The sequence below is a fragment of the Amaranthus tricolor genome, chromosome 5, assembly GCF_026212465.1.
Source record: "Amaranthus tricolor cultivar Red isolate AtriRed21 chromosome 5, ASM2621246v1, whole genome shotgun sequence".
Lineage (NCBI taxonomy): Eukaryota > Viridiplantae > Streptophyta > Magnoliopsida > Caryophyllales > Amaranthaceae > Amaranthus > Amaranthus tricolor.
Genome location: NC_080051.1, coordinates 23322781 through 23349340, shown reverse-complemented (window position 1 = coordinate 23349340; position 26560 = coordinate 23322781). Strand labels below are relative to the sequence as shown.

Here is a 26560-nt window from a genome sequence, read left to right as displayed (position 1 = left end):
GTTAAATAAATAAATAAGGGCTGCTCTGGTAAGGCAGCATCCCTAAATTGCAATTTGCAATAAACAAAGCCAATCCATTCTTCACAAATCAACCTCAACCATATTACACTTAGCTCACATGCTGTCGTTACTGAGCACGGCAATTATTTAATCTCAAGTCTAACTAAGCTTTTGTATGCCGTCTATTTTTTCGATGTGGGATTGATAACTTTATTAGTTTGAAGTTAAATAAGGTTAAACTTTTAAATATATCAAAAATTTAGGCCTTTAAAAATATAAATAATTACCCTTTCCTATTCATCTTAGGTGTTTCATTTGCTTTTGGGACATTATTCATCTATTACTCTTAAATCATATTTTATTATTAATTTATAAGTTAAAATATAGTGATGTGAGATCTTATTTGATTTGTTATAATGTAAACTTGATTAATATCAAGTTTTTATAATTTTTATTTATATAAAATTAGATATATTAAGAATTGAATAGAGTGCATAAAGTAAATGGGACACTTAAGATGATGAAAAGAAGGGAGTATATTTTAATCTTAATATATAAGATAAAATATAGTCAAGTGAAATCTTATCTGAAGACAAAAAGTTAAACTTTTAAATTTGACATCGACACAACAATTTAAATATTTTATTTTATTATTACTTCCTACGTTCCATTATACATGCTACATTTTACGTTATTACGCAATCCAATGCGTCATTTTGATTATTTATATCTTGAGTTCCACATAATTAAAAATCTTAAAAATTCAATATTGCAAAAATACACAATTAGACGCTTCAAACAAAATCTCACTTGACTATATTTTTTGTACATATTAACCGCAATACATGAAATAAGTTTGAATAATGAACTTATGTAGCAACTATTTTTGAACAGAGGAAACATTACTTTCAACACAGAGTAATTCGAAGGAAGGAAAATACTTTAAAAATAAAAAAAGGACACCAAGAATCAAATCTAACCAAAAAAATATATAGTTTTAATTGAATTGTACTTGCGATAGGTTTTTGGAAAAAATGATGTGAAAATGAAAAAGTGAAAGTCCATTTGAACGGGACTTGGATTAGTGCAGGTCGCAGTAATTTCTAAACCGGATGGAACCTCACTACTTCTTGCGCTAAGCGCATCCTACAGCCATTGAGAGCCGACGGTGTTGTAGCTAAGCCTGCTGCTCTGGTAAGCCAGCAGTCCTGTATTGCATCATATGCAAGCCAATCCCTTCCTTACAAATTGACCTCAACCTCGCACTTATTCAAGTCTATTCAAAGCTGTCCATTCACTTTATTGCCCCTACTTAGGTCATATGCTCTCGTTACTGAGCACGGCAATTCTTCAATCGCAAGTCTAGCTATATTAAGGTCTCTATACTCATCCATTTTTCCGATGTGGGATTGGGCGAATGATGGGGGCTATCACTGATAATAATCAGCTAGTTTTTCCCTAACTATATCTTTTTTGTCTTATATTCAAGGGTTTTTATACTAACTATAGTAATGGTTTCATTGTGTATTCTCTTGTAGATCATGAAGCTTTCTTCACTCAATAAGAGTAGAACATTTGGCTTTTAAAAAGGATTATTGTAGAAATATAAAAGTAGTAAAAATATAAATTATGCTTAGATGGATCAATAAACATGCATTGAGGGATATAATTTAAAAGGATTACATAAGCAATAGTTTAGGGGTGAGAAGATAAAAACAGAATCCTTTAATACTTCTTAGGCATGTGCAACAACATGAACCAACAAGGAAATAGAAGGTTTGAGTTTAGAAAATTCAAAAGGATTGACAAAAATCAAAGATGACCTTTTGGTAGGAGTTGAAAACAATGAGAGATTAAGATTTATGTGTTGAGATGATAGATTTTTAAATGATTGGAAAATGAGAATTCAAGTGTAATCTTTTAAAAAAGATAATTGTAAAAATATGAAAATAGCAAAAATACAAATGCTTAGATGGATCAACAAACATAGTCAAGTGTAATTTTATTTGATTCAATGAATTAAAGATTATCAATATCAACTTTTTAATAATTTTAATTATATTAAATATTTAAAGCTTGAATGAGTGCATTGAAGACGACACACAGGGAGGGAATGAGGGAATATGATTTTTCTTCCATAACTGGTAATTACAGAAAATCATAATGAATGGAGAAAACGAATCTGTGTGGACAACCATTGTAGCTGATATATTGGTTCATATAGTCGACCCAGTCTTTTATGTTCAAAGTTCAGTGCAGTTTTGATGGCGTGTTAAGGTTCCAAGCACAGCAACAACAACATCCACGTATAAACCATTGCAACCTGAAATTTCATTGTAAGAAATATACAAATGCATGGTGAATGAGGGAATAATTAGCACTAAAGGCAAAGTTCATCACCCCAATTACTAGTCAAAGTTTAAAATAATCCATAAATTAGAACTTTTTAATAAATATTAATTCAGCTGGTCATGCAACTTCGGATTTTAAGATAAAATATATAGTCCGGTCACTTATAAATTAGTCCTGGGTAAATCCGAATAGAACAATTAAAGCGTTAACTCTATGGTAAATTCGGGTGAATGATATGCAAAATGAATGCACGGGTGGATAATATGAACAAGTAGTGACACTAAAAAAGACAATCTAGGGCAATCAAAGATCAACCAAAATTATGACTAAAATAATTCTAGAACACGAATATGAATATAAATTACAGCTAATCTTGCGGGAGACCGTCTCTTAAAGAGACGATCACAAAACAAGAAGCTCACATTTTTATTTTCTCTTTAATTTGAATTAATTAAACTATTTAGCCCATATATCTAATACATCTCTCGAAGAGACCGTCTCTCACAACAATTTGTGTATAAATTAACCCCGACTATTTTTAGCCCTAGTCAGTTGCTTTAGTCGCAAAATAACAAGTTGTATGCCGTATAAACTACAACTAATAAGTGACAATGAGGGAATAAGGAGTACTAAGGAGTGCTTACAGTTCCATAAGACAGCACGAAGAATCAGAAGAAGAATCATCTGTAGGCCTAGAATGTTCCAAGGAGAACCTTAACAGAGCAGCTGTTTCTCGAGTTTTCGAAGAATTGAAGAGTTTTTCAGTGGACGAATTGGATGATCCTGGTGACAAAAGTGCAGGCGAAGACGATGGAAATGAAGAGAACGAATACTTAAAATTTTCAGGCCCTGTGCTTATAGGTAGTCGAGTCGATGAAGATGTTGAGGATGCTGATGATCCTTCTTCTTGTTCATCATTCATATTTTAGTTTGATATTGGAAGGATCAAAATAAAAAATGTTAGATTGTGCCATAAATTTGTCCTGTAAAATGTGTAAGTAGGTGGTTTGCAGCTAACAGTCTAGGTGAAATTGTTTGGTTTCTGTGGCTCATGTAAGACTGGTTGGTAGAGTTTAAGGTTTTAAGGAAAAAGCATAGGCTTGGCTTAGGACTTGGTGCAGCAGCATGTTCTATTGAACATTATTACTTGCATATGATGTTTATTATTGAAGGTCAATCGGAAACAACATCTTTGTTATGACTAATAAGTGTATAATAAGGATAAGGTTGTGTGCATACGATCCGCAAATCTATCCTAGGTGGGAGTCACTTAATGACATTGGCGCAATGAAATGTTGTGTTGTGGACTTGACCTAATAAGTGTATAACAAGGTTAAGATTACGTACATACGATCCTTAAATCTACCTTAGGTGGGAGCCACTTAATGATATTGGGACAATGAATACTGTGTTATTATGAACTTGTGATGAAGGTAATTTAGCAAATTTAATCTTATTCATTGCATCAATCGTCCAATTTGATTTTTTAAATGAAAAATATTACACCAAGAGAAAGTCCAAACAAGTTTGTTATTCGAATAAGTTGGTCCACTACAAAAGTTTATTACCGTTAGTTATTTACCACCCAACGATTAAAAAGTTGGTCACTAATTACCAGCTAACCAGCGACTAAAAAGTTGGTAGATAACTAGCAACCAACTTTTAAATCGATTGTTTATAATATAACATTAAATTAATATAATATTATATACAAGCCCAAAAACAAATATAAATTGTTTACGGGACACTTCGTACTCACTCACGCACACCATGAAAACATTTTAGAAGGTCACTAATCCTATTATTACTCCCAACCGTGTAAACTTAACTCTAGTTTAAGCAAATGAGCTTCCATGAGCATTAAATGTGTATTGTAATCCGAATATGCGGAGTTCAACAAAAACCATTGAGTGCCTTTCAGTCTCACTACAGGCAGTCGCAGATTGGCAGAATATGTAGGGTCATCAAGGAAACCTGATGCATTGCCATCACAAACCTAGACACCCACCTAAGACCATCAATGCTACCACAACAAGATGCGGGTAGGGCTAGGACAATCTCGTCGTACTGGCTAATAAATTTCCTACTCGAGAACCAGTGGGCGAAGAGCAAGATAGGAAAAACGATGTTGAGATAGAAAACACACCCTTTAGTGAAAAGGGTGTTGAAAACGGTACATATTTAAACCGTCCGGTGTATAGGCTCGAATGTTAAAATCACATTTATTGATCTTCACTAGAATATTAAAAGTACAACAAGCATGATTATAATTTTATCAAGCACATTTCCCAGATAAATTACATTAATTATATTCAAAATTTAACACTGATAATCAAAGAATGTATTCAAATTGACAATAGTGTTCAAATCTTATACTCGCTATCAAAAACACAAAAACTCCTACTTCCTATCAAAAAAGCTCAAAACTTCGCCGTTAAATTGGTTCTCAACTCCTATAACTAGAAGAAGACTACTCCCATGGTAAAACTTTCCCAAGTTCTTCATCTTTCGGGATTTCTCTTATAAGATGATCAGAAACGACCGGGTACAGATTCATCAAGAGCTTTTGCCATAACGAAGACTTTGATGTATCAATTTCAACGATGCGATGCCAACAAAACTGGATATTCTGCAACTCTATTTTCTTAAAGCCACTGCAAGTCACGAAAATTCATTGAATCATACATCAAGAGAAATAGAACCATTCCAATAGCGGCAGAACAAAATAATTTCGAGTTAGGTCTTTCGGGTCGGTTTAAAATCGGATTGTGTCCATATTGATTTTTTCATAACTACAAATCATTTTTAAAGTAGGATCAAATTGAGTTCAGTTACAAGGTCGGGTAAATATCGGATCATCAAGTCTTGTTTTGAACGCCTTTAAATGGAATGTTGTAGTAGTAAGCCAAATCTTGAAATTGAGAGGGAAACAAGACATTTAATTGTGTCAAAAAAGCACCTATATAGGTGTTAGCTTTACCCAAAGAGTTTTCAACAGAACCAAAATGGAAACAACTCAAAAAAAGTACCTGATAGCATGGTTAAAAATATTCCCGAAGGTTCTCGCCACTCATAGACTCGAGCTCCTTGAGTATTTCTTGAGCGAGGGTCTTCACTGGTAACTCGACATCCTCCAGCAACTCAGCAAGGAAGGGAATTGTTTCCGCCAATAACACAAGGTACTCTTCCCTCAAATTCTCAACCAAGTATTTAACGATTCTCAGGCCTAAAATACGAGCACGCACCATTTCGCTCCGCGTTTGCATTAATACCTACAGGATTTGCACAGTTAAGATAAATATTGAGCTCGAAAATATGGATATTAATGAGAAGGGAAACTCTAACACAGGCATTTATAATTTGTTCCTCATACTTGACATGGTATGGCATTCTTGACACTATTATAGTCCAAAAGCATGCAAATGCTTCATAAAGTAGCCAAAACGGACACTTACATACACATATTTGTAACGGCTAAGTTAGTCGAATATCAGTGACATAACTCGGACCTAAAAAAGTTTAAACCTTTAACGAGGAACTGGAGTCCGAAAAAATGAATCCAAACTTTTTTTGAAGTATTATTTACCTTTTAATTTTCATATCCAACCATGTACGATGTTTATATTTATTAAATGAAAAAGGAGCTATAGTGAGAACAAGAAATGAATACTATAAATGAATTAATTACACAATACATTCTAAATTGACAACTATTCATTTGATATAAACATAACATAATTTATGACATGAATGCCTCAATAAGTTAACATTATTAAAAAGTAAAAAAAAAATAACAAAGTTGATGAATTATATGTTATAGTTAAGTAATAAATTATCATCATCATCATTAGCCCACTGAATCCCACCCATAGGATCATAGTTAAGTAATTATCATAATAGTTTAATCATCAAAGGTTAATAGTAATTCAAAAAAAAAAAGATTTTTGCAGATAATTAGGATTTAGAAGTCATAGCTAAATAATCATCGTCATCATCATCATTATTATAGCCCACTGAATCTCGCCCATAGGATGATAGTTAAGTAATCATCATAATAGTTAAGTTATCATTGAAGGTTTATAGTAATTCAAAAAAAAAAAGATTTTTGCATATAATTAGGATTTAGAGTCAAATCTAAGTCCTAAAATTTAGAATACACCTGAAACATATTTTTACCACCAAGAACCAAATGCGATCCCAAACCTATTCTCAAAATATTACACTTAAATAATAAGGATTGGTTTCAAGTTCCAACAAGGTCCTCAACCCATGTCCATCCCTAGGCCTTACCTTATAAATTCAATACTCCATCAACCCCAATTACTTCGATCCATCTTTTCTTTGTAGAAAGACATACTTCATTAATTTTCCATTTATACTCATTTTATTGACATTCCTAGCTTCTACTATTTAACTAAGAAAAAAATGTAACTTAAATAGAAAAAAAACAAAAAGGAACTTGCTATTACCTCATAGTTCAGCGGCTTCCACAGAAGATCAGAACCGGCTGTTACTCCCATTTGACCGGCACAAGATACCAATATGTCATCTACTTCACTCACAGATGGTATGTCTGCCTGCTCTGCAGTATAAACTGGTGGCTTTACAGCAAGCTGCAAAACGATGGGCTTCAACAGAAGTTCGAATTTTGCGGAGTCCAGAAGTTTAACACTCCCAGAATCATAACGAAAACATTTATGCAGGGCTGACAAGACCAAAGCCCTTAGATGCCATGATTCCACTGACATGGTATCGGATGCCTCGATCATTCTGCTTTCAGAACTCTGAAGTTTGGCCTTCTTTTTCTTCCTAGAATGGACGCTCTTACCACCATCATCATCAGTGAGATAGCCGATAGATCCCTCGAGCAGATATTTAAAATATGGCACAAACAGGGATCTGAAATATATTAATGCCTACAGTTAGATTTCAGAGACCCACATATAAAAAATGAATCAAGTGCTAACAAATCGGTGAAATCATAGGCATAATACACTTACCGATGATTTTCAGCGAGCTTATTCACCAATCCATAAAAAGAAATTGCCCTTTTGATATTTTTGTCCGCGGTATGATTATCTTCGGTTGAATTCGACTCTACCCATTCAACACACCTAATGAAGAGAGGTTTAAACATAGTCTCCGTCATCTTCATTGTCAAAGCAATTAATGCACTGATGACATGTTGCTCGACAAAATTGATATTCTTGACAGAAGCAAGTTGTTGACTACGAAGATCGAGAGCAAGCATACAGAGGTCAAAAATGTGTGCATGGTAACCTTTCACCGATAATTTGTCCATTTTACTAATAAAATTCACGAGCAACTCAAAAATAGTGGACAAGTTCAAATCCCCTGCCTTAACAGCCTTTGAATACACATTCTGCAAGGCAGGTAATGCTAGTCTAACAGGAACTTTCTCACTGAACAGCCTTCTAACATTATCAGCCTTCAATTTCAGTTTTTGATTAGACTCTGATACATAATCATGGTGAAGTACCACAATTTCTAGGATATCACCAAGATACGGATTCAAAAAAGCACCAAGATTCTCCACTAGTGCCTCCAAAGTGACGAGAACAGACAGCAAAAGGCTATCGTAAGAAGCTGTCTGGTTATCGTTATCATCAGCGTATACAGATGATAGAGACACATCCCGAGTCTTCTGCAGAACATATTTCATGATTTCAGGAAGCTCGGGCAGTGCCCTCGGCCCCAGAACACTAATTAATGCACCAGCTGTTCGTAGGCAACCAGAAGCAACAGCAAGATCAGCAGATGTCACATTCTTCACCACACTAGATAGGCATTTGCTGAATACTGTATGATCAGAAGGAAATTTGTTGGCTAACACTTCTAAAGCTGAAATTGCTGCCAGCCTGAGTGAAACATTAAGATCACTCTTAGAATTATCAACTAACTTCAAGATTTCCAGATTAAGAGCAGCAAAGGAGTCTAAATCAGCTCCATCAAGACGATCCCACGAGCCTCTCAGGCGCATATTTTGACCCTTTTCTTTTTTAGATCTGATAACATCAAGATCTTTCAAAGATTTACAAAGGACTTGTAGAGCCTTCTTCCTTGCACCCAGAACAGGCTGAACCAATAACCTAATGATGCTTTTGAAATAAGCCGAAGGAAGCATCCAATTGGTAATCTTCGTCAAAACAGCATGAACAATCTCTTTCAACTCTTTCTTCAAAAATCCCGGAAACGATGTTTTCTTTTTATTTGAGTCAACAAGTTCCCAACAAAATAAAACCTGCTCCATGAGCTCAGAGAGTGTTCCCTGGATAGTTTCAATATCTTCTGTAGACTGAAGCTTGAAGGCAACTTCAGGATCTTGCAGTTTTCCGAGAACAAACTTCATAGAAAACAACAGTGTCATACATTGCTTACTATCAGGACCTTCTTGCAATTGCTTGAGCAGAAATACAAGTGATGGGAGCCATATCATACAAGTATACTGTTCACATATTAGTTCTGCAAAATTATACTCCCATTCTGTTTGAATAACGGAAATCATGAATTCGGAAGAGTCTTTCTCATGATGAAGAGAAGAAAGTCTCTCTTTTGAAACCAATGAACAGAAAAGGAGGACTAGCAATGAACCCAGACTACTGCTTTCTCCAAGAGCTCTTAATAGGTGAAGAAATATTGACAGCCTTCGATGCTGAGCAACACCAGCCATTTCATGGACGAAAATCTGAAGCAATTTCTCTGCACCGTTCATCTTAGATAACCAGCAAGGAACCACAGTAGAAATAAGACCTTCAAATACACGTATTGAATGAGCATCCTCATGATTAACTGATGACTTACTGATGACGGCAAGAATAGCAGGGATATGGTGCAAAACCTTGTCAGGTTCAACCTTGGCAATTGTAGCAAATAGTGAATACACATGATTGCAGGTGGCAACATCTGATGCAGATCGGGCACAATCAACAAGCAACGAAACATCAAATTTACCAAATTCGCTATCGTCCATTGAGGTATCAGTTGGGATTGAAGCAATTATCTCCTCTAGGATAAGCAACAGTGTCTGCTGAATGTAAGACAATGCACTAGATGCGGTTTGAGAGACGCCTGATGAAGCTGGTACCCAAACCTCTTGAGTAACTTCATGGGCCCATTTGTTTGAGAAGGCCTTCTCCAAAAGCTGAAAAAGAGGCTCTATGAGAAGAGCCCGGCTGCCCAGGTCTTTCTTTAACAGAAGTACATCAAGTAGAGAGCTAAGAGAGCTAAATGCACTTCGACCTCCAAACAACGAAGTATGATTATGCTTCTTAGATTTCTTCTTCTGGTTTGAGGAACCCATAAAGTCACCTTCAAATTCGAGGACAGTTTTTAATAGCTTGGCAACAGTTGAAGAAGAAACATCCAAACGCAACAAAGCTTCTCTAATGGCATCATGTACATCAATGTTAGTGTCATGGTAAAGAACAACTAATTGCTGGAAAAGTTTTAGCTGTGCCTCAGAACTCAAACTCCTATATAGATTTCCGTTCAGATTCTGTAAAAATGTAACGAATAGCTTAACAACAGCCACATCATCTGGCAATAAACCCTCAATGCATAGAGCTGGCAATAGATGATCTTCAACAATATGCACATCGAATGATGTGGGCATGCAACAGATCTCAATTAGAAGGCAGAGGATCTCCACGTCAATGGTCGACAATGCTTCACGTGACTTATCATGTCTAAAATGGTAGCTGTGACACCGCTTCAAAAGCTCACACAACAGATACTCCACGTCCTTTATGCGCAGAATGGAACCACCCAACACTTTCAGAAGGGAGAGAACTTTCATCTTTGCATATCCAGATAATCTCATAGCTGATCCTATTATGAAAGATAGTATCTTCTCAGAAGTGAACTTATCTAACCTCTGACCAACATCCTGAGGCACAAGAAGGCTCTCATAAGATGATGAAAGTATTGATGCCATGAAGGAAGGAAGGAAATCCTTATCTGACACAATTAGCTTCTTCTGCTGCACCACCAAGCTCAAAAGCTCGTCAATAAAAGAGTTCAAAGTGTCACAACTCCCATTTTTCTTGCTTGCAAATTTCACACGAGAGCACAGATTACTAAGCTCTTCAACATAATTCATAGCTGCAGCCCTGACTTCCAGGACATCACTGGATAATGGAATAAGCATCAAAGGGAATCCAGCCAAATGCTGCATAGCTGAACCCTCATCTGCTTGAGAACATAGCAAAGTCAATGAATGCAGACTCTCGTTTTGAACTCGGTGAGAAACACCTGGGACGCTAATGAAGGTTGAAAGGAATTGGATGGGAGAGACTCTGCAATGTTGAATAAGGTAATTTCTGTGTTCCTGAAAAATGTGCTTCGGATTAGATTCAGCGAAGAAGATATAAAGATCACGCAGCACGCTCATCCATTTTCCATCATCATCCATGTCAACATTTGTTGGCACCGCTGAGGTATATGCCTTAATTGCCCTCCAATACACAAAAACCAAGATTCTTGCATTCAATTGTGTAAGATTGCTTTCATCAAACTCCTCTAGGAACTTTAAGTCTTCTGTATCAAGATTCCGAGAACTAAACTCTAGACCATGCAAAGCATTCTCATCAAGCTCGAGTTTTTTCCACTCAGCCATAAGGCAGGAATGGCAAGCTTCATACATCATAGAAAATTGAAGAAAAGCATTATTTTGCATCATAAATGACTGTAGTAGCACCAAGAAGAATACTGTTTTTGACAATTCAGATTCATCACAACATTTGATAAGCCATGGCATAAATTCATTGCAATCCTCAGAGAAAACGCACACCAAGCTGCGAACAGTTGACATATTAACTGCAGAAACCCACTGCCTTCCTGATTTCTTTCTAATTTCCTTTTTAACATCTGATGATGATGCTGGGATTAGATCCCTGTAGAAAGGCCACTTAAGTTCTTTGGCCAATTCCTGGGCCTTCAAGTTCAGCTTCTTTGACTTTGGAAAAACAAGAATGAAAGGGAGTATCATTGTAGCAACTCGCTCCACAAAATCAGTTCGGTCTTGTGCAAAAGAAACCACATGCTGCAGACATGAGACAGCAACCTCACCAGCAAGAGAACGGTCCTTCGATTCAGCCGATAACAAAATCTGAGTACATCTATGAAGCAAATTCTGAAATATCTCCAACAAACTAGCAGGGTCTAAGAGCTTTGACAGTTTATCTAGGGATATAGCAGCATGAACAACACTCAGATCACTGTCAGAGAGACAATGCACAACTGCATCCCGGACAGTTATGAACATATCTGACATAACCCCACCATGAAAAAGGGAGGACAGATCAAGATTAGAGAGTGTAGCCCGTCTGATTTCCGCCTTTGGATGTTCTAGCCCAAACCAAATTTTCGACTCTGTGAAGTCCACAGGTGATCTCAAGTTTCCATCTAGCATTCTGCATAAGGCCTCAATAACAGAATTTTCACCCATCAGTCGCACTTTTTTGTCATTCAAGAATTCATGAACAGAAGAACGTAATTCATCTGGATACGTTTTATTGAGAAGAAGCAGAATTTGATTAGCCCAGCTTCCTGACTCAGATAGTTCTGAGCCATCAGCATTCTGAGATAACCGTAAACATGAAGACAGAAGCTTGAAAACTACACCTCGAACGAGGCCACTGATAGTAACAGTTTCAAGAATCGATATCACAGCAAGCTTGCACTGCCTGTCAGAACTACTGTAGTCAATTAGGGACTCCAAAAGCACAGTTAGAAATCTGTCAATATTAAACCCGGTGGTCAATTGTAAAAGAATCTCGGGGAGATCTCTGATTTCTTTTAAGACGTCTAATGCCTTCTTAGGGAGTGTCTCAACAAACTGCAACTGCACAATGTTGATTAGAGCCATAATCGATAACTGAACCCACTGTAAATCTGCTGATGATTGTGCATCTGCCTGTGCCAATTCAGCCACTGACCGAACCAAGCTGTGGACTAGCTTGGGAGACAATGATACTCTGTTTGCTAATAGACCAACAATCATCAAAGTGCCAGCTTTATAGTCTGAAGACCCTAAACCCCTAGACTGCAGACCAGAATTCAAAAAGGGAAGAATCCTCTTCACAATATCACTATCCACGGTCGCCAACGAGCCCAAAACCTCAACCACAACTGCTGTGCAAAAGCTGATCACAGGAGTAGCAGGCCGATGCTTCTTTGCCGGAGTTCCATAAGAACAGATAACCTCGAGAACACCCATATCACGTATGCATTGCTGGACAATAACTTCTCTGGGAGGAGGTGCCCCTGACCCTTTAACAGCGTCAAGGAACTTCCAGCGAGTATTCCCAAAGTCAATTAATTGCACTATCCGAACAAAAGCGTGTGTATCATGATAAGGCAGCGAACACAAGATTAGCTCCTCAAAGTTGTAAACATGAATCTTATATCGACGAATCAAGTACTCCAGTGTCTTAAATGCAGAAGGTGATTCAAAATGTCCAGAAAGCAAGCGCAGATAAGAACTGATGGATGCATTAATACGATTATTTTCTTCAATCCCCATCAACTCCCTATCCAATTCTCTGCTTTTGTGACTAAACAGATCATGTTTGTGGTTTCTGAACCTCTCATCAATATTTTCTAGCACTTCCAAACCTACATATAAAAGAAGAATAGCACATTAGCTAACACCCACAAGTTCATAAAGAGAACTAAAAAATTATCAGAAAAAACAAATTCAGCTTTAAAGTGTCCATCTTGCTAGAATAACAAAAAATCATTATCAAAAGCATTAGATCATGTCAAACCACATTTTACGAATAAGAACAATCTATCTGTTTGATATAACAAGTGGAAAGGGAATGGAAAGGGAACTCTTAGGGTGTGTTTGGATAAAAGAAAATGGAGGAATAGGAAGGGGGATTTGGATGGAGAAAGAATCCCTTGTTTGGATAGCAAAATGGGAGTGAAGGGATTTAGAGGGGAGGAAATTAGAAGGATTTGATGGATACTTTTTGTTAAGGTTTCAATCTCTCCAAAGTTGAAAAGATTTGAAGCCCATCTCCCTTCCTTTCCCTTCCATTCCCTCCTATAAAAACAAAAGCTATTTCCCTTCCATTTCTCTTCCCTTCCTTCCGCTTCCCTCCCTTTCTTTTCTCTCTAAATTTGTTATTCAAACATAGTGTAATAGTGTTAAGGAGGGTAAGGGAAATGATAAAGGTTATTGTTGTTAATTGTTTTGTATAATTATGTAACGGAAACACTTTTTTATAAAAAGTGTTACCGGAGCTTTGAGAGTGAAAACAAATTGAAGGAGTTAATTACCAAAAGGAAACGGAAACAGTTACCTAATTATCTTAACAAATGCAAAGTAATGGATTTGTTGGTCTGTTTCCCTTACTTGATCTAAAAAAATGCATACCAAACACACCCTTAGAGTAGACCTTAGCATAACACATATTCTTCCCTCCCTTTGAATTTGCGGAGTAACATGTTACACTCCTCTCTACACGTTAAAACAGTAAATATTGCTCCATCCTCGATCACATTTTTTTATATTTCAGTGAATTATAATGATTCATTACAAAATCTAACTCATTGGTGTATTTTACATACCCTTTTAACAACGTTTTAAGTCTAACCTGCAAACAATCACAATCACAATCACTGTCACATGATTCGCTAACTTCCTCGCGAATGGCAAATCGGAAAACATGAATTATTTGAGCAAATCACGAATTTCCATAATGAATCAGCCAGCTAACTGTGTAACACGATCACAATATCACAAACATTTATCTCCAAAAAAACATCTTACAATTGGCAACTCCATATAAGGATATCCATCAAATTAAAACTCAATTTCATCTTTTTCTCAATAGTAATTTAATTTAAACCCAGCAGCACACCATAAGAAACTTACTTAGTTCATCCAATCCTCATTTTGTTAAAAAAAACACCTTTACTCCTAACTAAATTCAAAAAGAAATATATCCTTTATGTTCAGCCATTACAAGAACTGTGAAACATTCCCTCAATCAACATAAACTTAAACCATAAACCACATGGTGGCAAACAGAACTCCAAGTTCTCATAAAAGTAAATAAAAGTGAATTTACACGCAAGAATAACAAAAAAAGTGCCCATTTAAACTAAAGACTTAAACTTGTAGGAAATTTCATAGGATTTAAACAAAAAATGTTGAAAGTGAAAGGAAACTCGTACGAACCAGATAAAGCAATGCTGAAAATGGTATGAATGTCAATGTCAGCAGCCTCTTTAGGATTGAATAAAAGGGAGGGTCGCGTAAAAGGCCTTTTGGGCACTTCTGTATCAGCTTTTACTAACGATTTTAGAGCTTGTAGTTGTGATGCTATGGAGGTTGCCGCCATTATTGCTGCTTGTGACAAAAATGGGGAAGAAAAACAGAGAATAAAGCTTACAGAATACAGCAATCCTACTAGGGTTAGAGAAAAGGAAACATTTTAATCAATACTTCCACACCCTTGAAAAACCAATAATTACTTCTGGAAAAAAAGTGATACGAAAAAAGCCCATCATTTGGACCTTAATAAATATGGGCCGATGTCTACTATCTTAAGTCAATTGGTTTTAACCCTGAGCTAGTCTTTTGAAAAACCGTCTTTTTAAAAGACGTATTTCAATCTCAATTATTGGCGAATCTAATGTATGTGGTGGGATTGCATGTACAACTTTATTAAAAGAAAATTTAAGATGTAATACTTAGGTCTCAAACCCAGACCTATTGATAAATATTGATACTTTAGTATCACCAGGCTACAACACTTATATTTAATAATTTTTTATTTTGACCTTATTACTACAAATACTTTTTGAAAGCAATTACAATTAATGACTATTAAAGGAAGAAAATTATTGACTATTTAGTTTCTCTATAATATTTGATATATCGACCCTGCTTCTTTGGTTCTTCCTCCCTCGACCTCCTCTTGGTTTCCTATTGCCACCTCACGCCACACTTGCTGACCTCTACTGCGGCCTGTCGAGGTGAACGTCCATGAATCGCCGGGTCATTGCATCTACACGTCAACAGTCTGCTTTGGGTATAATTTTATGATAACATCAATTTTATATGTGTAAATTGCAATTTATGAGTATTTTTTATTTGGGTTTAATTTTATATTGCCTAAAATGATGATAAAAAAAATTTTTTGTTAGATTTGGGTATTATTTGTTTTAATTTTTTATGAATTAGAATTTTGATTTGCTTTAGACTATGATAATTTAGATTTTATTTACTTGTTAATGACAATCAAGACGCTTTTGTCAACCTCATAACCTCATGTTTCAAATCTTAGGTCCGCCACTGCCCAACTCATTTAAAGTTAATGCTTACTTATTGTATTTTTAATGCTTACTTACCGTATCTTTAGTGCTTACTTCCAATATCTTAAATGTCTACTTACATTATTTTTAATGCATACTTACAATATTTTTAAAAAATATATAATAGGTCCGCCCAATTAAAGATGATCTCTAACAAGATTTTGTGTTTAACCATATTCTCAACGACTCATGTCTTACTCTATATATAATAAACTTCTTTTTCTATCACCTTCAAATTATACATAATCACTTTAATAAATTAAATGTACGTGGGTCAGCCTAATAAAAATATTTTCATCATTAGATTACCTCATTTAAGAATTTGTGTATTCTCAGATGATCTTACGATAGCATCATTACTATTGGGATAGTATAGTCATTGTAATGTATAATTACACTAAAGTAATTATTTATATTTTTAAAGTGATTAATTATAATTTAAAGTAACTATTTATAGTTTTAAAGTGATTTTTTTATATTTTTAAAGTAATTACTTATAATCTCGTATTGATTAATTATAATCTTAAAGAGTTAACGGGATCCCTCATAGTTTTTAAATGATCACAGAGATTTTTTGGCATAATATATTGGATTAGTTTATCTTGGAACAAGTAGAAAGTTGGGTGATCAAATCCTCAAATGCTAGTGTATTGGTCAATTAACTGATTGGAAAAAAATTTATGCCTTATTGTTAAGAATAATCTATTTTTGAAGAAGTTGTTCTTAAAAGTGTGATCAAAATCAACAGGTCAAACTAACTCATAAAACTAGTTGATCAAACTAGTCATTCTAATTAGTTATTGCAATTACCCTAATCAGTTACTAGATATCATTGGACAAACATCCCAATAGTATTAATCACTTACAATATAAAGGTAATAAAGTAAATATCAATTAGAAAAATAAACTAATTTTATAGACTCGTTCAATAGTGAGACGATTTTATAAATAACTGGTCTTCTGAGTTCTACCCATTAAAACTTAATGTCTAATTATTGTGTTTTAAATGTCTACTTACACTATCTTTAACTTAAATCATCCTTAAAAACCTACTTACATCATTCTTAATATTTTCTTACTGTATTCTTAATACTTATTTACAATACTTTTAATATCAACCAAGTAAGCGTGCAATACTTAGATCAGCCTAATTAGAGACGGTCTCACAAGAATTTGCCTTTTATATAAGAGTTGATGTGAACTTAAAGCGTAAAATCCAAAACACGAGAGGGTTAGGGTTTTGACTTAAAAATCAAAAGTCAAAACCCCATTTGAAGTTTGTTAACTGTGGACCACTCCACTCCAAAAACCTCCAAAAAAAAACTTCCATCATCAATCAACAATGGAAGCTCAATTCTCTCATAAACGCCACCAAACTCATCATCCATCTCACTCTAACTATACACCAATTTCTCAACAACATACTAAACCCTCGATTACCGGCGAAACCCAATTTCGAATCCTTTGTCCTGCAGCTAAAGTCGGTGGAGTAATTGGTAAAGGCGGCGCCGTGATTCAACAACTTCGAGAAGATACTGGAGCACGAATTCGCATTGTCGATGAGATTTCCCCTTTTGCGTGCTACGAAGAACGAGTAATCCTCATTGTTGCCGATTCCAAAACCCTTAACCCTAATGACGATAGAGAAGAGGGATCGGCGGCGCAATTTGCGTTACTGAAGGTGTTTGAGAGGATTTTGAAGGTGGATGAAGAGAGAAGTGAAGAAGAGAGGAAACATAATAATGGAAATGAGAATGAGAATAACAATAACAATAACAATAATAATAATAATAATAATAATAATAATAATAATAATAATAATAATAAAAATAATAATAATAATAATAATAATAATAATAATAATAATAATGTAGTTTGTAGATTATTGGCGCCAATCCATCAAGTTGGGTGTGTTATTGGAAGAGGGGGAAAAATTGTGGAGAAAATCAGACAAGAAAGTGGTGCTCAAATTAGGATTTTGCCTAGAGAGCAAATTCCTGCTTGTGCTTCACCTGGGGAGGAACTCATTCAGGTCAATTTCTTCTCTTCACTTTTTCTGCAGTTGCGGTCTTTATCACTAAAAGATTAGTATTTTATATGTAGAAAATGGAAGTACGCCTTTTCTGTTTTGTTGATTTTAGTAATTTTGATTATTTGTGGTTGTCGATGTAAAGAATAATCTTTTGGCTGTCTATTAGATGATGGCCATTTCTTCCGGCTCCCCAAAAGATATTTGCCATGTTTGGTGGTTAGCTTTTGTTAGTTGATTATTTTGTGATATTTATGCTATTGTATGCTGATCTAGGACAATTGGCTAATTATGAAGTCATATTGTTAGCTAGGTAATTGTTGACACTGGATTAGAGCAAATAATTTGACCAATTATCTAAACACCCTCAAGAGCGAATTTTCTGTGCTCCATCTGAGCTATTTTTGCTCAGTTGTCCATTTACTAAACACTGTCATGGTATAGAATGGATTGGGTTTATGAGTCCTAAAAAAGGTGGAATTCATTCCTGCTATGAACTATTATTCCTTGGAGGAGGCCATACCTGTGCCAGTGGTGCTGGATGTCAACATGATCTTGTCATTGCTAAGTCTTTGTAGCTCCCTTTGTTACTTTACATGTTTTCCCCTTTCAAGTGAGCCATTAGTATCTCTTCTGCTACAAGTACGAAGTTAGGGATTAGCTTAAATTTAAAGAATGGAGTATGGAGATTGATGATGCTATATTTTGATCACGACTGAGACAGCCTGTCGCCTCTGTCTCTATTAGGATGTGGATTTGTCAAGTTATATTAGAGTTCGCAGAAATTGATGAGGCTTTCTAGTATATTTTCTTCTATTTCTCTGTGTGAGAATCAGATTCTAAAATTTAAAATAGGCTAACCAATACTTCTATTGCACATCATGTGCTGACAAACTCTTGCAATAGTGCAATGTGTATCAGTTTATGAGGGCTATACCTTGTGCTTATCTTGGTACGGTGGAATTTTTGATTTGTATGGATTATTGTCAAAGTTGGTTCCCTTGATGTCTGTGAAACTTGCAGTTTCTATTGGTTTGGTGCCTTTTATTGTCTGTTGTGCATAATTAGGCCAACTTAAATTAAACTGAACCATGTCTCTTCTGCGGCCTAATATATTTTTCTTTCTAGTCCATTCTGTCATAGCTGTGGCATTTCTCCTCGTGCATGATATTAATGCTTTGGTTGATTTATAGATGACAGGAAATTTTCAAGCTGTCAAGAAAGCTCTCTTATCTGTTTCAAGTTGTCTTCAGGAGCACCCTAGAGCTGATATGTTACAAGGAGCTAACAGTGCTAGCCAGACAGATTCTTTTCTTCATAGAGGCGAACTTATCACTGATCATCACTCCAGGAGCTTCACAACAGCTTCAGCTTCTGAAAATATTGTACATAACCATTGGATGATTCCAGAAGAAGATGTTGTTTTTAGATTGCTATGCCCAGGGGATAAATTTGGAATCTTGACAGGAAAAGGTGGTTCTATTGTAAATGCAATTCAAAAGAAAACTGGGGCATCAATCAAGCTTGGTGATCTTGTTGCTCCTGATGCAGATGAGTGGATTGTTTACATATCAGCACGGGAGGCAAGTACCTACTAAATTTATTTTTTGTGTGCAGCTCCATTCATACTTGTTGCCTTGTTCATACTTTGTGAGGATCAGTTGTGATGACAATTAGATACTGTTTTCATCAGATCATGTTCTTACACTCAAAAGATCTAAAATTTAGTTTCTGGATCTTTCTTAAACAGCGGACCTATCATTTACCTGAAATCGACAATTGTTGCTTTATCTGCTAGATTTTTGGGTGTTACAAAAGGGTGAAGTTCTTTTTTATTTGGAAATTGTGCTCATGAGTATTGGTAAAGGAGTATTTGCATTACCATTAGAGGAACTAGTTTTGTTAAATGTGGGTCATTGACTAATAAAATCGAAATCCAAATTTGATTTGATACGAAATATTTATGGAATTATGTCCCTGAAAATCACATTTTTATTATTTCATGTATATTAACAGAGTATGGATCTGAAGTGCTCTCCTGCTCAGGATGCTCTCATTCGTGTGCATAGCAGATTAGCAGAGGTCAGATTTGAACCAGGTGCCTCAGTTACTGCTCGGCTTCTTGTTCATTCACAACATATAGGTTGCTTGTTGGGCAAAGGAGGCATCATTATTACTGAAATGAGAAGACTTACTGGTGCTAGTATTCGAATTTTTGACAGGGAAAATGGCCTGAACTTTAAAACTCAGAATGATGAACTTGTACAGGTAATATTTTGGCGAATGAATATACTAATTTTTTTCTTGATGGAACTTTTCCTGTTTAGGGTTCTCAGGATTTATAGGAATCAGAAGCTAAAAATCAGGCATGGAAAAGTTCTGATAATTTATGGACTGGGGATATAAACTTAAAGGATATTGTGTTACCTAAACAAAGAAAGAAAGGGAGGGGGGAAGGCTAGTAACTGACTAACTATTGCACCCTCAACATACTATGGCTTTTTACGCCTTTACAACATGAGAAACATCTGTTTTTTTTTTTTGAAAACCTTTACAACTTAGCCATTGTGATGCGATGCAGTCTTGCTTTTGCACTATGCCACACATTCATCTTATCAAGTGAGTTACTTGATCAACAAAGTTTTTTTCTTCACTCAATTTCTTCATCTTTACTCTTGTACCAGTGCCAAATTTCTAAAGAAAAAGAATTACCCCCTTAACAAATCCTTCAGGATTCCTTACCCTTTAAAGTTTACCCCCTGAATTATTTAAGGGAATGCAGCCTAGCTTTTATCATGTTCTGGTTTAGCTGATGCCTGGGTCAGATATGCCTCACACCCGTCCCTTCTACCCTCCTTAAAAATAAAATAGCCCACAACAATGTCAAATTTTCAATCCCTACCATTGAAACGCGATATGCGAAATATGAAACTATACCCCGTATTGCATTTCGAACTGTTCGTACCGAAATGGTACAGAAACTCGAATCTAAACACTGAATTTACATTTCCGTTTCTCGTTTGCATCAAGATGGAAAAACATATCTCTTTTACGTTTTTTTCTATGGCTATATTATGTTTTACTTTTGGGATTACGGCTCTGTTGTAGTATTAGTGTTATGGTTATATTACCTACTTATTATCAATGTATTTGAATAACACCATGGTCCTATTTTAGCTTTGAATTTCATTTCCTTTATTTCAAAAACACTAGACAACGTGTCTTTTTTCTTGCTTAGTTTCTCATTTCGAATCAAAAAATTTCGTGTAACATTGATCCCAATAACATGGGGTCCAGAAAAAAGAAGCGAATGACATATTTTCGCTGACTTGTACAAAGCGTTGTCCATGGATTGTTTTATATTGTCTATGCTATAGGGTTTAATTCAAACATGTTTTTGTTGTGCAACTTACTGACTAATCAAGTTCTTAATTATATATTAATGATATAACAAATTTTTCAGGTCATTGGGAGCTTGCAGTCAGTCCAGGATGCTTTATATCAGATTACTAGTAGGCTTCGAGAAATTTTATTTCCAGTAAAACGCCACTTTTCTCATGTCAGTAGCTCACCTTACTTCTCTAACTATCAGGAGTCATCATCTCCTTCATTTCGGCCGAGGCATGATCAGGCTTCTCCAGGTCGTTATCAATCACCGGCTGGATTGCCTAATGCATATGACTACCGCTCTGCTGGTCAAGTGCACGCACATCCATCATTTTCAAATGATTTGGATAGAATTGATGTAGCTAATGGTGAGCTTGATCGCTATCATTATGGTGGTGATAGAGGTTCATATGGCTCGTCATTTGAACGGCCTCCGTCCCCTAATATATGGCATCCCCAGGTAAATGTTCTAATGATATTTTAGTTCCTTTTCCTAAAATGTGGCATCCCCGAGTAAATGCTCTGTTATTTTGGTGAATCAACTTATATTAGACATTGATCACTGACTTTTGCCTAACTTACATTTTCCAGGCAGTTGACTACAGAAACTCTGGCAGATTTTCTGATGTAGGGCCCGGGCCCGGGTCTGGGTCTACAAATATACTAGCAAATAATAACGAAAGGTGAAGCTGCGTTTCTGCTATTATGTACTTTCTATACTAAAACTAGGCAATAACACAATTCATGGTTGAAGGATTTTAGTAGTTTTGTGCCTGCATAGTTGTTATATATCGAGCTAGTTTGCTCATTGCTACTCTAGAAATCATAAGGTTGCTTTTTTTTCTTTGAATAACACCTGCGGCAGTTATATTAAATCAAGAGAAACCAGAGTTACAAGGCTTTGGGGAAAAGGATACATATAGATAGTTTCCCCGAAAGAGGCCAACCGAAGTCTACTTTTCGGAAAAAATATAACTCTTGCTTTGCGATCATCTTAGTTGGTTTTTCTTCATGGTGCAGTGCTCAGATGCTGAGAATGACATCGGTTGAAGTTGTAATTCCACAAATTTTGCTACCTCATGTTTACGGAGAAAACAAAACCAATCTTGGTCATATTACACAGGTGAGTTCGGAACAGCAACATTAAGTACTCTACTCCTCGTTCTCTGTAGCACACTGTTTTTTGTGAGTTTTTTAATGTAGATGTTTTAGCCTTTTGCATTTGTGATGATTCATACCCTATATTTTTCTTACAGTTCTCTGGAGCGGATGTAACTATTCATGATCCGAAGCCTGGGGCTACGGAAGGGCACATCATAATATCAGGAACCCCACATCAGCTATATGCAGCTCAAAGCCTTGTACAAGCGTTCATCCTTTGCGGTCAAGCATTTTGAAACAGTAATACAATTCGCCAAATAAGAACGAAGTTGAATTCATTTCATGCTAACCCCGTTGTTATCCACTTATCCCCAATTTTGCGATTTTTGAATAAACGTTTCTGAGCCAAAGCTCCATAAAATGATGTAGTATTTACATTGATCTATTTATTTTTGGCCAATGTACGGCTTTTATTCTTCTATTCCTGTCTTGAAGACTCTTGAAATATTGTCATAGAAATAGAATGCACTCACTGATTTTGTTTTGGGAGATAGTAGAATGTAATTGTACATATATTAAAATAGAATTGATCATTTAGTGTGAACATATGCACAGCTTAAATTTTTTTGTATTCTAGAATTTAATTTTTAGCCATGTGCCGTGATCTATATTCCTTTTTTTATTTTCATCGACGGCATTTAAATTATATTTTCATCTCATTTACACACATCTTTCACTGCTTTACGATATTTATTTTTGTTTTTGTTTTTCTTGGTTTCCCATCAAATGTTGTCATCATCATCATTCTACCTAGTGTATTCCGCTCATAAAAAAACTATGGACGGGGTCTGGGGAAGGAAGGACGGCGGCAACTCATACCTATAAAGGAGAGTGCGGCCAAAAGAGTCTCCCGACTCGAGAAGTCCCATTAAATGTCTATAACACAAATTTGTAGGGACATTGAGAGTAATATATGGGGATATTTCTTTTTGTTTCTGCTTAATTTTCAAGATTTTATTTCCTGATCATTGTTGCCGAATATAATGAAACTTATGAAACAATATGTCTATGTTTCTCTTCTAATCCAAATACTTGGTGTGTTGTGAATAGAATCCATGATCCTATTCAAATGTTGTTAAACTTGATTTTTAATGTTTTTAAGATTATAAATTGTTATATTATTGTAAAACACGTTCTATATATGAGTTAAACAGTTTAATTAATACAAATTATGAATATGAAAACTCCTTATTTTGAGGTCATTTTATTGAAAGACGGTTTTTCACAAAGTATTAGTTTTGAGATTTCAATTTTGTTTCATGTAAATATTTACTTGGCCATGATCAAGTCTCTTATTCAAGTCAATAATAGATTGCTCATGTTGTGTTTTCAAATTAGCATTTAGAGCAAGTATGTCCATGTATTTGAGGGACCTCTCTCAAGACAACTTCTCAAGTTTTTTGAAATTTAGATTAAAAAAACTTGATAATTGCTTCTAAAAATATTTATATCTAACTCAGATAAATCTTTGAAATTTGTCAAAGCAATAATTGAAAAATGAAGAATATTTCTACATGAAACAAGTTTTACTTGAAATAAATTGTTTGTATATACTACTAATTGTAAGTTTTAACATAATATTATGGTTCAATACAAGACTAAACTTGGTTGTTAAATGATTCAACTTTCTTATGAAGCGTAAAATTTCAGTAATTATGTTTTCTTGGTAATGTAAATTTTAGGGTCGAATGTAAATTCTCGTGATCTATCAAACAATATGAAGGTCGTTTTGTTGTTTTTTAATTCTTTTGATTTTTTTTAATTGTTTATTTGTACATTTAATTTGGTTTAATTTTTTGGGCAAACATAGGAAATGAAAACTTTCACATAATATGAAAAATAAATTATCAAGGGATGCCGGTAACTCCAAATTCACGTGTCTATTTAAAATTCTAATGTTCACCAAAACAAGAAAAAACATATCTAAGTAATTAAACAAAAGAATTATGTTGCAAAATTTTAAATTTTTTGGTTAGAATTTATTTCGAGAGTCAACTAAAAAAACTCATAGTCTAATTCCTTAAAACTGAGTAAGTGAAATAACTAATAAAAAATTATAAATTATCACAAAAATTTATTTCACGTCAATCAAATGATCTCTGAGTTTTTTTTAAAATTATTTTTCTAAGATATGCAGTATTTTTTCTTATGAGTAAGTGAAATAACTAACTAATAATAATTCCTAAGTTTATTTCAGGTGCATAGATTTTACAATCTCATTTTTCCTTTTCACACAAACATATTAAGTTTGTACAAGATCAATTATAGAATTAGACTCATAAAGTAATATGAAATAATGAGAATTAAATAAATCAAGGATAAAATATAAAAATAATCTTTAAAATTAATTAACATGATATATTTTTAACAAATTTGTTGTCATAAGATTGAACAACTCGTCTTGTATGAGATTGTCTCAGCGACCTCAAAACAAGAAGCTTATAAGCTAAAAGTTTCTACTATTAGACTATTTAACCTAAGTATAAAGCATATCTCACAGTGAGACCGTTTTATAGAAGGATCTGTGAAGAAAGAAATACTTAAACATATTACACCTAATGTATATGATAGAAAACCCTTTTTTTTAAAAAAAGTTGAAATTTTTTTTTTTAAAAAATAAATTTTAGAAAAAACCTTAATTCCAATAGGCACAACTCCAAAGCGAGCAATAGTGACTAGTGAGAGGGGAAGAAAACAGCAATTTCATGGATAGTACTCTCTGTTCTGTTTTCTTATTCTCATATTATTCGGTTAGAAAGTTTAAGTTTATAATGTTATTCTTATTTGAAATCATTTTATTATTATAAATGAAATTTATTGACATTATTCAACTTATATATAATCTATAGAACTCAACTATTATTTAATTCTCGATGTACATAAATCTTATGTACACATAATGAAATTTAATAACAGCATTACACTTACATTTTTTTTGAAGAGTATCTAATAATTCAGTAAGAAAAATATCATACAAAATCTGCAACAGAGAAATAATTGATAAAGTACATAACAATTTTAATCAAACAAAATTCTATATAGAAAAAGTTATGATCATTATAATAAAGAAAATTTAACACTGAAGTCTTCCCTCTGTCGCATCGCTGTTTGATACAACCTCTTCTGAGAGGATCTTTAGATGTCGTGTGGCATTGAAATAAAGATTAGTTTGATACTATTGATTGTATTAGCATAATTGACGTTAGTGTTGACGTCATATACTTTTTATTATCGAATTGATAACAAAACTTCAACCTGTCACCATGAGAGACTTAAAAATCCAATATATGGGTAAATCGAATTCAGTAAATGAATATAATAACTCTATAATATAGAGAGAATAAATTTTATTTCTAATTAAATATATCATAATTACACTTTAATCTATATTATTTTTTTTTACATTTTTTAATCATATTAATACTTTCTCTGTTCTGAAATACTTGCTATATAATACTTATTGACACTGTTCATTGTTCAAGCCTATATTCTATATTGCGGCTAATGTGTAGGATAAAATATAGTCAAGTGGGATCTTGTTTGAATCGTCTAATTAAATACTTTTATAATTTTTAGATGTGTATAGTTCTCTTTCTCTCTCTCTCTCTATATATATATATATATATATATATATTATTTGTATTATTTTTTCCTAAATTTTAAATAAAATGATAAAAAAAACATAAGAAAATAGTTCGATACAATTTTTTCTCTTTCCAAATTCAAGTTATTATCTCAATTGAAATAAATATCAAATCTGTTGCACAAATTCTAATATGAGACAGTTTCACAAATTTTTTCTCTTTTCAAATTCAAGTTATTATCTCAATTGAAATAAATATCAATTCTGTTGCACAAATTCTAATATGAGACAGCTTCACTGTGAAACGCATTTTATACATGGATTATATAGCTTAATAATACAAATTATTAGCTTATAAATTTCTTGTGTTAATGTCGTCTCACCAATAAACTGTCTCTCAAAAAGTAGCTCAATCTTTTGTTAGAATTTTAGATTGGATTTTCACCTATCCATTCCTTTTTATTGGGCCCATCTTATAATAAAAATAAAAAATTGTCTAAATAATTTTAAATATTGGCCAGCTGTCTAAATAATCTCTATTATCGTCAAAATAATTCAACTTTTGTATATTTTTTTTTGTTAACATCACTTTTCATATTTTAACCAGCAATCGTAGATACCTACTAATCGTACACTCACTTTTTCATTTACGATTGTGTTTTTTTTAAGAAATATAATTAATATTGGGAATTATTTACGGC

General features: G+C 34.3%; 3 protein-coding genes across 3 annotated transcripts; 1 reads left to right on the top strand and 2 right to left on the bottom strand.

The window, feature by feature from the left end:
- Positions 1 to 796: 796 nt before the first annotated feature.
- LOC130813220 (uncharacterized) lies at positions 797 to 3299 on the bottom strand. Its single transcript, XM_057678996.1, has 2 exons — positions 2997 to 3299; positions 797 to 2323 (listed from the first exon to the last, which is right to left on the bottom strand). Exons 1-2 carry the CDS (start codon positions 3272 to 3274, stop codon positions 2251 to 2253), a joined length of 351 nt encoding a protein of 116 aa, XP_057534979.1. The 5' UTR covers positions 3275 to 3299; the 3' UTR covers positions 797 to 2250.
- A 1317-nt stretch (positions 3300 to 4616) lies between these two features.
- LOC130812648 (uncharacterized protein At3g06530) lies at positions 4617 to 14857 on the bottom strand. The gene is made up of 5 exons (XM_057678189.1): positions 14561 to 14857; positions 7353 to 12987; positions 6822 to 7251; positions 5382 to 5624; positions 4617 to 5006 (listed from the first exon to the last, which is right to left on the bottom strand). The coding sequence occupies exons 1-4, from the start codon at positions 14721 to 14723 to the stop codon at positions 5394 to 5396; spliced, it is 6459 nt and encodes a 2152-aa protein (XP_057534172.1). The 5' UTR covers positions 14724 to 14857; the 3' UTR covers positions 4617 to 5006; positions 5382 to 5393.
- A 2069-nt stretch (positions 14858 to 16926) lies between these two features.
- On the top strand, positions 16927 to 23105 carry LOC130813707 (KH domain-containing protein HEN4). Its single transcript, XM_057679553.1, has 7 exons — positions 16927 to 17731; positions 18922 to 19311; positions 19745 to 19996; positions 21192 to 21575; positions 21707 to 21798; positions 22136 to 22238; positions 22372 to 23105. The coding sequence occupies exons 1-7, from the start codon at positions 17042 to 17044 to the stop codon at positions 22510 to 22512; spliced, it is 2052 nt and encodes a 683-aa protein (XP_057535536.1). The 5' UTR covers positions 16927 to 17041; the 3' UTR covers positions 22513 to 23105.
- The last annotated feature ends 3455 nt before the right edge of the window (positions 23106 to 26560 follow it).

Excerpts from the sequence above, each read along its gene's own strand:
- LOC130813707 (XM_057679553.1), top strand. The coding sequence starts at position 17,042 with ATGGAAGCTCAATTCTCTCATAAACGCCACCAAACTCATCATCCATCT. Across the intron at positions 19,997-21,191 it reads AGAATGATGAACTTGTACAG|GTCATTGGGAGCTTGCAGTC; the intron begins GTAATATTTTGG and ends CAAATTTTTCAG. Across the intron at positions 21,576-21,706 it reads CTAATATATGGCATCCCCAG|GCAGTTGACTACAGAAACTC; the intron begins GTAAATGTTCTA and ends TACATTTTCCAG.
- LOC130813220 (XM_057678996.1), bottom strand. The coding sequence starts at position 3,274 with ATGAATGATGAACAAGAAGAAGGATCATCAGCATCCTCAACATCTTCA. Across the intron at positions 2,324-2,996 it reads TCGTGCTGTCTTATGGAACT|GTTGCAATGGTTTATACGTG; the intron begins GTAAGCACTCCT and ends ATGAAATTTCAG.
- LOC130812648 (XM_057678189.1), bottom strand. The coding sequence starts at position 14,723 with ATGGCGGCAACCTCCATAGCATCACAACTACAAGCTCTAAAATCGTTA. Across the intron at positions 12,988-14,560 it reads TTTCAGCATTGCTTTATCTG|GTTTGGAAGTGCTAGAAAAT; the intron begins GTTCGTACGAGT and ends TTTTATATGTAG. Across the intron at positions 7,252-7,352 it reads AAGCTCGCTGAAAATCATCG|ATCCCTGTTTGTGCCATATT; the intron begins GTAAGTGTATTA and ends AATATATTTCAG.